The 15,542-nt window shown below is 40.5% G+C and overlaps 2 protein-coding genes across 13 annotated transcripts in view; one reads left to right on the top strand and one right to left on the bottom strand.

Moving 5' to 3' along the window:
- The window catches only part of IMMP2L (inner mitochondrial membrane peptidase subunit 2), a 753,382-nt gene that overhangs the window by 383,062 nt on the left and 354,778 nt on the right, over positions 1–15,542 (bottom strand). The window contains exons 4-5 of one of the 12 annotated variants that reach the window (XM_053252306.1): positions 2,804–2,961; positions 408–502 (exon numbers count right to left, since the gene is read on the bottom strand). The exons of 9 other annotated variants lie outside the window; for them this stretch is intronic. In XM_053252306.1, coding sequence (XP_053108281.1) covers positions 2,814–2,961 — 148 coding nt within the window. In that variant the 3' untranslated portion in view covers positions 408–502; positions 2,804–2,813. Of the gene's footprint in view, positions 1–383; positions 503–2,740; positions 2,962–15,542 lie in introns of those variants that run through there. 2 more of the 12 variants (XR_008307852.1, XM_053252305.1) reach the window with 2 other exon arrangements.
- LRRN3 (leucine rich repeat neuronal 3) overlaps positions 6,341–15,542 on the top strand; it is a 59,541-nt gene continuing 50,339 nt past the window's right edge. Inside the window, exon 1 of the mRNA XM_053252295.1 lies at positions 6,341–6,720. The gene's annotated coding sequence lies outside the window, so the exon portion shown is untranslated. The remainder of the gene's footprint in view (positions 6,721–15,542) is intronic.

Raw genomic sequence — 15,542 nt, 5'->3', positions numbered from 1 at the left:
TTGAGAAAAAGCAATGTTTGTTCTATATTGACAAAACACTGAGGCACCCTACTTGTTAATAATCAAATAATGAAAGTTCCCTGTTCTATACCAGTGCATTTCTACTGTTCTTTTGCTTTGGCAGGCCATAAGTACCTTTTGTCTGAGTTTTCTTCAAACAGAATAATGGCAATTGATGGCCCTTCAACATAATTAGACTTGAGTGTCTTGGGATCTGTCTGCGATAGAAGCCTGTATGCAATACATCAATTGCTCCCAAACCAGCTCTGTATTCAAGCTGCCGAATCTTGATTGGCTGGAATCTAATGTAGTTTTATGGGATATATGAATCCTGGACAACTTGGATACAACCAGACATTTAGGCCTGGGATCTCTTAGCTCACCTTCAGATTTTGCTTGTAGAAAAAAAATACTTTCTGCTTCTATGCCTACTTGTCTTTGCACAATATTTTTGGTTTTTTAACTTCACTCTGTGATCCAGTCTCTTATACAACTTTTGAGCCTGCAAGTTAAACAAACATACATTCTCAACTTGAACCTTTACTAATGTTTTGCCACAGCCAGAATTACTGGTTAGAATCATGACAGGTTACAGAAAAAACATGTTTTGTTTTTGCCTCAAGTGCTTCCTAGTGTTTTCAAATCCCCATGACTTTCAAAAGTGAATTTGCCATAGAGCATAGTTAGTATTTTAAAAATAATTAAAAATAAAATAAAAGCCCGGTTGGGTTTGGGTACCAGAAGCACATATCCTTCGATCCTGTCATTTATACATATTTAGATCTGCTTCAAAGCTAAGTAACATTCATACCTGCACATATTTAAAAGATCAACACATCCAAACAATAGATTTGGACCATGGATATTTTGGCTTTCAACACACTAATTGGGAAGTTCCCCTATGTATAAATCCAGAATAAAAAACTAATAGCCCTTCCTATTCACAAGAGTTCTTCATAGAATTGGGTTCCAGAATTGTGACTTTGATTATAACTTCACAGTCATAACTCCTGATTGCACTGAAGTTTCATTTAAGTAAAGGTAATTGATATGCTGATATGCTTGCCACCTTTTCCTTTCATCCTTTCACTCCAGCTATTATCAGACTTTGGACTGTAAGGTCTTCAAAAAGTCACCTCTCTCTCTCTCTCTCTCTCTCTCTCTCTCTCCTTACACTATAAATCACTATATATTGATAATAATGGTGACTAGGATCCAAATATCGACTTTAGGCTGCACCCAACAGCTTGGGCAAATCCTAAGAAATTTAGGACATTCTTCTTTAAATAGCAGATGCCTTTCCATAACACAAACTGTATTAAAAATCTTCTCTGTTTCAACAGTGATTCACAATGTGACTGTGTGCGTGTGCATGTGCATGTGCATGTGGTAGAGGTGAGACTGCTGTGAGAGATAAGCTCATGTGCTCTTTGGGCTCACAAACTAGTTGAGCAGTTCTTTGGATCTCAACCAATGATATTTAATTAATTAATTGACAGCTAGTGTGGTGAGGTGGATAAAATGCTGGATGAAACTGCAGCCCATGAAGATCATTGTGTGACTTTGGGCAAGTCTCTTCAGCCAAACCTGAGGTATTGTGAGGATGTAATGAGGATGTACCGTGAGGATGTAATGAGGATATTTCAGTGAGCATTGCTTTAAGGTCCTTGGAGTGAGGGCATGATACAATGGTGAATAATTATCATCATTTCAATACAGCAGAAATGGTTGGGTTCGCATGTATTTAATTTAAGTGCATTTTATATTTCCTATTCATATATTTGTTTTCTGAGAGATGGTCAAGAGCCACTCTCTGGTTAAAGCGGACAAATGCAGAGAGAGAGAGGCAGGTGAGTGAGTTTATGGCTGCTGGAGAAGCAGTGTGGCAGCAGAGAGATCTTAGGGATGAAGAGTGGTCCTGAGTGAGCAAACAATCAGCAGGTAAACAAATGGCAGGTGGGAGGGGGAGGCGAGAGGGAAGAGGGCAGGCATCAGAGCACTCTGGATCCCTGGCAGGGCACTGACAAGGTGGGTTTGCAAGGCGAGACAGCAAATTGCTTCTTGCCTCAGGCGGGAACTTCTCTGAGCTGCCTCTGAAGACACAAATCCAACCATTCTTTGCTCTTTCATTTGTTTCACTTGCTCTTTCACATTTTACATCTTCCTCCTTGGCTTGGAGATCATACTTCTCTCAATTAATTGCCTTCCAGATGACCCCCAGTGATATACAGGGGGACGATTTCCATAGGAACTCAGAGAATCTAGGACTGTGGGGAAAATTTCTCTCCTCAACTGCTTTGCTCTATCTTTCTCATTGACTCTTTGGGTTCACAGGTAAACCTTAAATCACCAAAGAGCAGTCTCTCCAGTTTGGAAAGGGAGGAGAGGATCTCCAACCGTGTATATGTAATATTTGTGTGTGGTGCTGGAGGAGGTTTTCTTGTGATGAACAATACACAAATGTAAAGACAGTGCCAAGCAGGAAGCTGTGTTGCCCAGTGGCAACTTGTGATATGGTGTTGTGAGCTTCAAACAGACAGAAAATGGCAACATATTCATAGTCCCATGATGGCCAGGACAGCGCCTTTTATCATCTTTTGTAATGCATGACTGGAGGCCCCAACATCAAGAGACCTGGGATGACTGGAGGAGCAGAAACTGTTCACCTTGCTGCTGGGCTGCAAATGGGTCAGACAATTTATGTGGAAAGAGTGTGCAGCCATGAATACCAAACTCTGTGCAGAGTCCTTGACTATTTTATTGACTAGGCCACAGTGGCTGAGAGGCATGCATACATAGCTACCTGTGGGCCGCTACTGTATGTTGAGAAATAAATGCATAAAGAAGGGAGGAGGAGGAGGAAGAGGAGCAGTTGTGGACAGCAGGTGGAGGGAACAGTGGAAGATTTCTGATTTGGGCTGGCAGTCCCAGCTCAGGCAATCCAAAGAGTTCAGGCCATCCCTGATAAAAAGAGGGAGAAATGGTCACACAAAACCCCAAGTTAGGTTTGTACTTAACTACAAAGAACAGTAGACTCTTATGATGCTTATTCAGTAGTCTCTTATCTATTCCATCAAGTTCAAATTCCCTGTCTAAACAATTATATTTTGACAGTTAACATACCGCAACACATAGATGTCTTTCACATGACCAAGAATCAAAAGAAAGGCGGCAGTAAACTCAACTGTTTCTGCCTGCAAGAACCCACAGGAAGCCCAATTTCTTTACCTTAATTTTGACTGAGGTAGGGTGAAAATTGCAGCTGCCCTAACTCAGTCTGCTGATCATGTATTGAAATCCCAATTTCAAGCAATCCCCAGCAGCCAGTGGCCATGTTTGTCAGAGAGTTCTGCAGCTACAGGGCCAGTTAAAGGAGAGCTCATGGTGCGGTGAGGGCTGCCTTTCTACTGAGAGTGAAATGCATTGTAGGATACCCCTATTGATCTTCAGAGGACCCAGCTCCCAGATTCCAAAATGGAAGAATAGAAGAAGCGTTCAAGAATGTGTAGGTGGTAGCATACTGAAGTGAGGCAAGGCGAGTCTGTGGCTGCTCAGTCTTACAAGTGTTTTCAGTCTAGTTTCCAAACCTAGGAGTCAAGCAGAGGTCACCAGCTTCTTCTTTGGTGGCTTCTCTTCTTGCAAGTGTTAGTGGAGTACAATAGAGCATAAGCTCAGGCTAGCTAGCTAGACCTTCCTGTGCTAGCTACACCTGTGATAGTAGGTAAGATGTTGGGAAATGGCTGCTGAAAACCCTGATTACACACTCATGAATACACAAAGAGTGCCGTACATATATGTAGACATTCGTGCTGGTGCCATTTTATTTTCACTAAGTCCCTAGCCTTAAAAGTTCCAGCTATGTAAAATATAAACAGACACTCAAGCCCACAAGTCTATATATAAACCTAGTTTAATAGAATACCCTGCTATTTTAAAACTACAAATCATCATGGTGAAATCAGCAGGAAAAGAACCTCTAATGAACCTTAATCATTATAATTGTCTGTTATAAAAATGATTTTGCCTTGCAAGCATTCTGAAACATCTTTAAAGCATCCTTGAAAATAATCCAAATGAAAATTAGAATATTTGTCTCCTATGAATAAGGGTACATTATTTAAATATCACTTAAAACATTGCTGCATATACCTGTAAATCAAGGAAGTGTTTTAAAATATACAGTGAGAGTATAACACCTTATTCCCCTAATGGAAGTATATTTGAATTGGTTTAATTATTTACCCCTACAATTATGCAGTCCAGAGCAATCAACCAAGACGAACCATTTATGTAGTTGCTTAATAAGTGTATAATCTGAATTTCATATAACCAATTATTCTGCCAAATATTTTTCCCATGAGCCACCTTACATACTATATATTACTTAGGAAGCTAGTATGTACTATTTGCAGCATATGCACAGTTTGTTTGTGAGATCTATAAATAGCTGCCCACAGGCAATACAGATGCTTTGAGGCAGAGTCCTGTATGTTTTCTGATGTGCACACAAAGCACACCTGCATATGAACTCCCTCATTCCGTTCAATGGAAGAACTGCTTTTTTAAGCATACAAAGCTATATCCCATATTCAAGTCAATGGGGAAGCACATGAAATGGTGGAACCTCTGTACGTGGACCACATTTGAGGTGGAACCACTGTCTGGACCACATCTGGCAAGGGGACACTGAATCAGAATGAGAACATTTAAAATACACCCATATTTCAAGACCATACATCTTTTAACAACTCTTAAGCTGGGGCTCTTACCTTTAAGAAAAATGAAAACATAATGAAGAAAACAATATATGGCTAACAATACTGTAAAATGGTAACAAGATTATCACATCTTTAATGCGTTGTTCAAAAATTATTTTACAACTATAGTACATCATTGGTACTATTCTAATAGTTAAAATTATAAAGTTGAACAGTGAAACTGCATTGGTACCTCATGGGGAGAACCCACAACTCAGTGGCAGAGCACACATTTTGCATGCAGAAAAGTCTGAAGTTCAATATCTGGCACCCCCAGTTTAAAAAATCAGGTAGCAGTTGAGGGGGAAATGTTGCTCTGAGATCACAGAGAGCCACTACTAGGTGGAACAGACAATAGTAGACTAGCTAGACTGACTCAGTATAAGACAGCTTTCTATGTTTTTCCTAAAAAAAAAAAAAAAAAAGTCCAGGCATATCAAAGTAACTTCTTTACAGTACCAGAAAATATTGTAATGACAATTGAGATAATGCTCTTACTCCTTGAAGAAGCACCTTGAAGTCGCTGAAGACAATATTCTTCAATGTAAACTTGTTGCATGCAAAAACAAGTGACTAATAGCATGTTACTCTCAAACTCATTTTGAAAAAGTCACCATGGACTGTCACTGAAAACTGCATGCTGTTATTGCATAGCACTACCAAACAAATGCTGAAAATCATACATGAAAATAAGTTTTATTTTACTCCACTAGAGGGTGGCCTGTCTAAAGCAGGCTTTTATCAGTGAATGTGTACAGTAAATCCATTCCATTAGTTTTCCAGATTTGACCTGTTGATAACCAAATCTTTGTATGCTTTTGTGCTCCTCACTCTTTGCAAATAGCTTTTAAAGTACACTTGTAAACAGTATTTTCTAATCAATGTATGTTTGAAATAATATGATGCAGATATTTACTTTGTGATTACAGTTTGCCAGAAAGCAAACAAGGATAAAAGACAAAAGTTTATTCCATCAATTGCTTCACATTAATCCAAGCTCATGCAATTCACTGCACCGTACACAAGTCAGCAGAAACCAAGCTATAGTTTTCTTATGGATGTATTTTCTTACTGATTCCATTGATTAGTATCTTTCTGTTCCATATTAAGAAATAGGAGTAAAAATTCATTTTTATGTCATGTTTAGCTGCATGCAGCTAATTTTTCTGTAAAGTTTAGTAGTATATTGCTATGCTTAATTGTTTTAAGAGGAAGAATATATATGGGGGGGGGAATCCAGTAGAATTGCAGATTAGGAAGTAATCACAACTTTGCAAAAACTGATTTGTACTAGAGAGCTGAAGTTACCTGAAGAGAAATTTACCCAGATATCAACTGCCTTTTGCACACCATATACATTGAATATACTTCATTGCTTCACAGAGGATGAAAACCATGCTTTTTTCTTTCACATATCGGAAGGAATGCCAAGAAACACAGAAAGGGTCGCTCCGTTTATCTGTACCCTAAGCAGCAATGTCATCTAACAGACAGGTTGTCTCAACCAACCAGACTGGAGCAGCTGCGAGTGCTACATCTTGGCACTCTAAAGCTATTGGCTCCTCTCTGGGGAGTGGAGGGTGTTCAGTTATTAATGACCGCTGAGCAGGCAGCACCATGTCAGTGTGACAACTGATCGGGTGAACGATGCACCACTAACCACCATGGAAACAAGGAGAAAGAAGAAGAAAAGCTAATAAGCATCTCTCTCGCTCTTGCTCTCCCCGCCTCCACTGGATTGTGAACCTCCGACAGCCAGCAACAGAGCTCTGGTAAAAGTAACAGATCTCAGCCAGCAGCAGAGAGATTCCCTCCTATTACAGGATATATAGAGACAACTGTAACATACACTATCTGTGCATGCATCTACTCGGCTTCCTAGCTTTAGCATCACTATGTGGTTACCTGAACTAAGGAATCCAATTATGCAGGAGTGTTCCAGGACTGAAATTCCTCTCGTAGGGTAAGTGGCTTGTTTATCTTAAGTTGTATTGTGTGCTGTTGACTATGTAAGAATTTCATCTCCTTTTTAGTTAAAATTCCTGTAGACTTCCCCCCCCCCCTCTTCTCCTCCATATTTTACTCTTTTGGAGAGAAATACAAAGGAACCCCTGTCTGCTCTGAACCAGCCAGCAGCTCCACCAAATTCTCATTAATCTATTCCCCCACCCCCCAAGACTCTCAGATGGTTGGCTTTACTGGCTGAAAGCGCAGCAAAAGGGCTTAACAATGTGATTCTTGGAGCATTCGGTGCAAAATGAAACCACACAGTTTCTCTGTGTTTGGAAACCAATTACATGAGATACTGGACAGCCCTTTTTAACCCCCTTCCAAGAGCTGGATTACAGCAAATGCTACTGTATGTCACATCAGGACCTAAAAGCCACCAAGCACAAAGGCTGAATGAGAATATCACAAACAGTTATTGAATTTCTGCCAGAGAACATTTGTGGGATTGTGGCAAATGGCTCGCGTTCTCTCCACACACCCCCACCACTCATACGCACGCACACACACACACAAACGCACACACACACACATCCCAAAGGCTAGTAGGAATGTCTGATTACTAATGCAGCTGGAACTGACACATGCAAGGTAAAGGGCAGCATTAACCAGAAGAGTTTCAATCTTCTGTGGTAATTAAACAGATCACAGCATGATGCCTCTAAATGCATTAGCCACTGGGGAAGACTGTTGGTTTCGACCCCTTACTCTATTGCTGCTTCCCGCCCGCCCCCCGCATCGAACAGCTCAGACCAGTGTGCTTTAAAATGGGGAGCTTAGAAAAGCTTGGTTTGCACTAGTTTTGACCAGTATTGTAACTGGAATTAGCAGACTAGTATACTGGAAGATAAAGAAAGAAAAACCTATAAAGTAGGTAAAGGACTTAGGTTTGTCAGTCTCTTTCTCTTACTGTGGGTGTATGGGGGGTGGGTGGGTTTGTGTGTGGGTGGGGGAGAGAAAATGTAATGTAAGCAAAACCACATCCATCTTTTAACATTAGAATACAGTGAAGTACAACAACAGACACAAATAGAAGAATCTTGCATTAGTATGAGCTAGGTTAAGAGCTATCTCAAATGCTGAGAGAATACATGACAGCAGCTGACTATTATGAAAAGATGTTTTTCAATCTTTTCATATCGATTTTGTACAGCTTGTGGATACAATTTGCAGATTTTAAAAGCATCAGAGGGACGAGTCCTGTACCTCCTCAAATGGCTCCTTCCTCACTCATCCTTCCAACATTTGGTATCGGAGGAAACCTGCTCCCCTATGCCAAAGCAGTTATTTTCCTAGACAACTTCAAACTAAAAGTTAAATCTTGGTCCTGCACTGTACAATGCATGAAAAACACCAAAAAGACAGGTTGCCTGTCAATTCCTCATAAATATGTCAGGAAGTGGGGAGCTTAACAATATGTTTGGCAAGAAGTCAATTAATGCAGGTGACCTTTCTAAATGATGGCAATAAAACAGCTCTGTCAATATGCCACAGCATTTGATTTTCCCTAAGAAAATAAATGACTTTAAGGCAACATTTGCTTTTCACACTGCACAAGGAAGGTACTGAAGTGTTAGGTCCTGCTATTAGCAAGCTTGCTTGTCATTCTTCAGAAGCTGTATAAAATCTTTATTTTAAAAAACTCCACAAACCCACCAAACATTATTTGTCATGCAACAGCAATACAAACATTGATGTTTCAGTCATTAAATCTACCTTTCTCAGGCACATTTTAATGCTTTAAAGGAGAACTGTATGCTTCTGCTTTCAGCTCATGCAAATATGTTACACTGCAGTAATGAAATAAATCATACCGCATTTTTGGTGGTGTATTTAGTGTATAGCTTGCATGAAAGCACGGTTAGGGGTTTCTTTTCTATGCACATACCAATACATACTCAGGACTTTAGCAACTCATTTCTACGTAATCAATAACATTCCAAGTGATCTTGGATAACTTTAAACCTGTTACTACGTAGCTTGACTTCATGTATAATGTGGAAATGCTGTAAAGGTGTGCCACAGAAGGTGTGCTTTTCAAAATGCAGCTTCAAGAAGAGTAAAGCAGTCACACCTAAGTGTGTCCAAAGCAACGATCAAGGTCTTAACTATGAACACATCAATATTTTATAGGTGATCCTCTCTTTTCGAGAATGTTTTCTAAAATCTGCTGGGTGAATGTCTTGCTATATTTTAAAAGGATGACTACTTCCTTGCAAGCTTGGAAGTTCTGTTTTTCAGAAATGGTAGATTCTGTCTATTGGAGCTGTCTATTGGAATACCCAGGAACATGTGGTAAGACTTAGGCACCAGAACAACCACTTCATTTACAAAATCACAATGCAACCTCTATAAATATGCTAGGTATCATTCATAATTTCTCATAAGAAGTTTATGGATACACTGTTGTGCTGAAAACCACACTATAATACTTTGAGGGATCATAGAGACCAATGTTGGGAAACTAAAGGTATTCTGTTAAAGCTGTTTACTTTTACTGTTTACAAACACACCAGGGAGTATGATAGCCAAAATTTCTGGGGACAAGGGAACAGAAGGTATGAAGCAGAGCGGGTGGTGCAGTTTTTTCTGTGTCAGCAAACCACTAATTTTTACCAAACATGTGGACAGAACCATAAAAAACTGACAGCAGTTTCCACCAGATTTCTCCAAACCACTTCCTTACTCATATGTAGTATTAAATATCTGTTATCTTATGTCTAGAAAGGATTCTGTAACTTTTTGACATAGTTTCCCCACAACAGCCCATATAAAGGTAACTTCAGTGCTAACTAAGGTAACAGGAAAAGATAAGGCAGCTAAAGATAAAATGAGATTAAAGAAGAAAAAGTGATATTCTATAAAAAGTGATAATTAAAGAATGCGTATGTAAGAATGTGAAATGATAGGTGGTTATAATGCAAATTTGGCACTACTTTTGTGGATCCCTTATCTAATGGCATTCTGGTGATGAAAAACAGATGCTAAAAACATCGAAGTTATTATCAGAAGCAAATTATTTGCAACCCAAACTTGTAAAATATGACAATAAAAATGGACACAACCTAACTCACTCGTGGAATTTCTCTCTCTCTCTCTCTCTCTCTCTTTCTCTCTCTCTCTCTCTACACACACACACACACACACACACACACACACACACACTTTTAAAACTAGAGTTTATAACAAGTTCTGTAATATTCATCAAGCATTACAGCTTACTCTGGAATGGGAAGCACAAATAATTTTACTCAGTGGGTCATACAGAAATCCATTACTATACCTGAGGGGCACTTATAGTCAGTCATTAAAAATTTTAAGTGTACTGAGGGAAAATTCAACTATAATTTGAGAAGAAAATGTGCTGGCTTATGTCATTTCAAAAATCAGACATATTCACATCAATAAGAAATCAGCACTGCTTTCTGTAAAGTCTTGTGAATGGAAAAAGCTAGTCAGTACTACTGTTTACAGCTGAAACGTTTGTAGACAGCAGAATGCTAATCCTGTACATCCTCTTTAGGTTACAGTAGGCGTTCATTCCATTCTTTTGGAGCAAAGAATCACGTGCTACGTCATTTCTCATAGCATAGTACAACTGCCAGCACATTGCTATGTAGCTTCCATAGTTATACTACAGAATCAGTTCAAACCTTACCAATGACACATTACAGTCATTTAGGAGAATTTATTCATTACAAGCATTTAGGACAGTTTCTGGAGAATTTTCAGGCCTGGCCATGTTGGCACATGCTCAGCTAGCAATCTGCCAGCTCTTAAATAAGGCAAACAATGATGCATGCTTCTTCTGCGTCTTCTGCTTACAATCTACTTGAATCCCTGATCTGCTTCTCGGCGAGAAACTAGACAAGCCATGGGAGTTAATAACAGCCGTGCTGGCTGTTTCACACTGTGGCCCACTGGATGCCTCTGGGAAGCCCACAGGCAAAATGTGAGGGCATGCCCTGTCTCCTGCTGTTGCTGCTCTGCAACTGGTATTGAGAGGCATCAAGTCACTGAGGCTGGTAGTGGCCTATAGCCATAGACTAGTAGCCAATGATAGACCTGCCCTCCATGAATTTGTCTAAGCCCCTTTTAAAGCCAATAAGAACATATTACTTGAACTCCTGATGTCTTTTCTTTTTCAAAAAGTAGCCTCATGGTGATTTGGGGAAGGGAGAGCCTAATCCTTCCTCTCCCATACTGCAGCCCCAGTATTAATAGCCCCAACTCCTTAGAACTTCAGGGAGGCAACTGAAGTCAGGAAACCAACAAGAGAGCAAAGGGCTAAGTTGTTCTCTTCCCATCCAGGCCAGAGTTCCAAACTGTACCCCCCAGTTGCTTTTCAAAAAGAAAAAGACATTGAGAGCTCCAATCACAGAAGTACTACATCACAACTAGTTTGGCACATAATGTGCACATCTTCAGACATATTCACATATGACTGAATGAATCTCTAAAAAAACAAACTTGCACATTAAAAAAATAAACATCATGGAAAAGAATTCTAGCCTAGCCTTCAGACATTCCAGTTTTGTATGTGGAGAGAACTCTTTATTTTTGTTTTGTTACAAGGAGGAGCACTCCATAAGGTGAGCTCCCCATTCAGTCAGGGGGATACAACCAAACGCATACAATAAATATTTATATAGTGCTTTTCAACAGGATCTTCCCACCTACAACCTAAAGCAGTGCCACCTGATGTTACCTCAGCACATTTTCCATGTCAGTGAGAAGAAGGTCATAGACACTCACTTCCACATATCTCCATCACAACCTCTCAAGGTACACACTCAGACCATCATTTCCTACTTTATGACATACCCCTTGTTACCCACTTAGCTTCATATCCTTGTCACCCACTTAGCTTCATATCCATCCATGTGTACAAATATCCATATCCTCATAATGGTGCAGTGCGGAAGCAACCTGCCTAGAGAGCAGGAGACTGTTGGTTCGAATCCCCACTGGTGTGTTTCCCAGAATATGGGTGGGAAACTCCTATATTGGGCAGCAGTGATATACAAAGGTGCTAAAAAGGCATAATCTCATACTGTGTGGGAGAAGGCAATGGTAAACCCCCTCCTGTACTCTACCAAGAAAACCACATGGCATTGTGGTCGCCAGGAGTCGACACCAACTCAACGGCACAAGCTTTCCTTTTCCCCCTTTCATTGTCTGAGATGGGGTCAGACAATACGGTCCAAAGCTCTTAACAAATGAAAAAATATATTTGGCAATCATTATGACATCATTATTCAGCCCTGCTTCACACTTTCTGCCAGAGAAATGGACAGAACATGGACAGCAACTTATGACCTTCAGGTCATTAGGAAAAGCTAGGATGAAATTTCTAATATAGAATCACCACTTCCTATCACTGGAAAAAAGATATTCCCAGATAAAAACAATATTACTTTGTGAAAAGAGATTATATTTAGCAGACTAGGGTTTCTTCCCCCTTCAGGCATAAAGAATAAATAAGCAAATTAGGCTCCCTATTTTGTTAGTCAAATATGTATGTAGCTCTAAATCTTAATATGTGGAACTGTTTGGTCTTTGGTTTGGCAGTATACTCAATAAAACCTAGAAGTAATATGACTATCAAATAATAAAAAGAGAGAGAGAAATTATTCAGTTGGGACTAGAAATGTATGCCAGATCATTTGACATGAACCTTAAGCTCATAGTTCTCAAAATATAAGATGAGTTCCTGCCCAATTCCTCTGTCAGTGTTCACCTTGACTGCCACAGGGGGCTGTGTGCCACTCTCTGCAAAACAAAAGAGCCTGTCTTGACTCCTGGAAGGGAAAGGAAGTAGTTTGATCCACAAAAGGATTCTTCTAATGACAAAAAGAACCCTTGTACTAATCTAACACATGGTATATTCAGAAGTCTCCCCCTCAATTACTACTGTTCAAAGCTGTTGACTGATTGATTGGCATTTATATACCACTTTACAAGTGAGCCTCCAAAAGCAATTTACACAAAAGCATTAAAATGTAAGTATGCATACACACCGATACAAGAAAGTAGTAACGAATAGCAGCAAAAAGGTTATAAGAACTAAAGGTTTGCGTGCAAGTTAAATAAGGTAATCTGATAGGCAGTATCTCTTCTCTCCTCAGAACAAGATGGTCCTCCTGATTGCTGGGTGGTGACAATAGGGAAAAGGGAGGGCCATCTTACTTCGAAGATGAGGAGTTGGGTGGGAGCAGCTTCCCAGGCTGCATCCACCTTTCAGAGCAAGAAGGTTCAAGGTAGCTTTCTGCTGGCAGTTCAGAAGGGAGAGGACACCTCAACAGGAATCTGGGGAGCTGAAATTAGGCTATAATCCTTAGTGCATCATTCCACTTTTTACTTCAGACAATATGAACTGGAAATTGCTCCAATAAACCTGGTATACGAGGAACATATTGGCCCAGTTCGGATTGTTGCCAGCTGGCACCCACAAATGAGACAGATTTGTGCGGAGTGCACCTGCCTTGACATTACAGAAGGACATCTCGACATGCTCCTTCATCATGTGAGGAGGCCATTCATTTGGATCGTCTGAACTGGCCCACTGTCTTACGTTGCATGGTTTTCATGGAATTAAGTAGAATTCTTAATTTTGTGGAATTAAGATCAAGTCATTAACATGTAAATGACATGACTGTTGTGAACTTTTTGCCAAGACCCACCAAAAAGAGAAGCAGCCCATCAGGTGATAATGTTTAACCAAGGCTTAAATCTCAGTTCAGATGCTAACTGGTCCCCATACAATGGCAGTGGGATTATGTGGGCAGTGTTCACTCCAGCAGGGATTACCAGAGGTTATTGACTACAACACCCATAATCCTGAAGCAAAAGCCACTGCAGCTGGGGATGCTGGGAATTGTAGTCAACAACATCTGGGAATCCCTGTTAGAGGGAACATTGTATGTGGGACCTCTAACCAGCAAGCAATCTGTCAGGAGGTGGCAATTTACTAATATTGATATATACCTCTACCTCGGGTATAGAGGCCATACCGTCTATCTCTACCCAGGGCCTCTATTAGTGCTGCCATGATATGTGTTATCAGCAACAAACTGGGCAGCACTGTTTGGGGTTCAGCAGGGGAACAAGAGCACACTGGCAAGCCTTGTCCCTGTGGCCGTGCTCCCTGCTCTTCCTCTGTTTACCACCTCTCTGCAGAGGCAAATGCTGAACTCAGGATGCACATTGAGATGTTATAGAGCAGTGATTCTCAACGCTGGGTCCCCAGATATTATTGGACTTCAACTCCCATAATCTCCAGCCCCAGAATCCCTGTTATAGAGCACAGCAGTGGCCATGGTTACAGCTCCGAATACAGGAAGACCCACTCTGCCACTGTCACTCATCTCCTCCTGCCGGCTGCTCATGGTTATTTTATTTATATACCACCCAAAACCTGTGTCTCTAGTGCTGTTTGTATGATGAGGGAAGCACCATAAATGTGGTGATCGGCACTTCCCCTTTCATGATTCTGTAACCATGAGCAGCTGTCAGGAAGGGGTGAGTGACAGCAGCGGTGCAGAACTTCCCACCCGGTTTCAAAGTTGTAACAGTGAACACTGCTGCACACTATAACGTCTGAATGTGCCTTGGGATTTCAGTTCTTGTGTTGTAGAATTCTGGCTAACTGGAATTTCAGAACACAGCAAGAAACTTTCATGGGCTCAGTGTTTACCTCTACAGACAGGCTCTCAACATGGCAGAGCCTGTTGGAGTGGAAGCGTGCAACTAACTAATGCACTTGAATCCCATTGATCTTCTACCCAGGTTCAAGCTTCCAGCATGGCTAGTGACTGCATGTTATGTACAGGCTCCATGAGATTTCCTACCGGCAGTGACTCTACACAATCCCTACAGTGCTGGCAGCTCACCTGTGTTCTCATAGGTGATCTGATGGGGCCACTGATAATCTGAACTTGACGTTAAGTGTTTCTGACCTACATGTTGCTTACCAAGGAGCATTTGTGGAAAGTAAAGCTGTACTCCAAGAAAACTAACATTCAAGCAGAGGGTCTTTATTTGGTGTGCTGCATATTATTAGCAACAGTTGTTGTTCACCAAAACAGTATCAGCCAATTTTTTATGTCTGGCAAAGGTCTTCTGATTTCTTATGCAGACTTGGATCAGAAAAAGAACTTCTCCCCAGTATTTATCTCAAGCTGGTTAACAGCTTTGGATAACATATCTGAGGATCTGTTACAATCACACTAGATAAAAAGAAGCCACTTACCACTATCCCTTGCTGCTTAAAAATGGTTATTTAAGCTGCAAAGTGGAATAAAATGCTAAAGAGGAGGAGCACTTCAAAATGCCTGCCATTTGCTTGCATTATCCCAGGAGTCTTTTCCAGGCGGGTTCTTGTCATATGAATAACTGCTGTGCATGTACATCAGAATCTACAAAATGTTTTGCAAGGGGGAAAAGGGGTTGAATTATCGGTTTTAAGTTCAGCTGTAGAGAGACTTTCCTGGGTATCTGGTTAGCTGCATTAAGAAGAAAAAAATCACTGTTTGTACAATGCTGTATCTAGGGGCCAGGCAGTTTGTGCAATGGCTTGCTGAATAAATTAGAGACTCACAGCATGCAATGTACATATGAACAATGACCAAAAATATCCACTGGGTATAGCTTCACTTAGCATTAAAAGCCACAACAGTGTCAGAAGTGTCAAAAAAAGAGGAAAGCTAAAATGATTCCTTTGCATTCCACTTACAGGCAGGCAGCAGGTTAGTATTAGGATCAACTTCAAGAGCTAAC

This window comes from Hemicordylus capensis, chromosome 5 (assembly GCF_027244095.1).
Source record: "Hemicordylus capensis ecotype Gifberg chromosome 5, rHemCap1.1.pri, whole genome shotgun sequence".
Classification (NCBI taxonomy): Eukaryota; Metazoa; Chordata; class Lepidosauria; order Squamata; family Cordylidae; genus Hemicordylus; species Hemicordylus capensis.
This window is presented reverse-complemented; position numbering and strand designations above follow the sequence as displayed.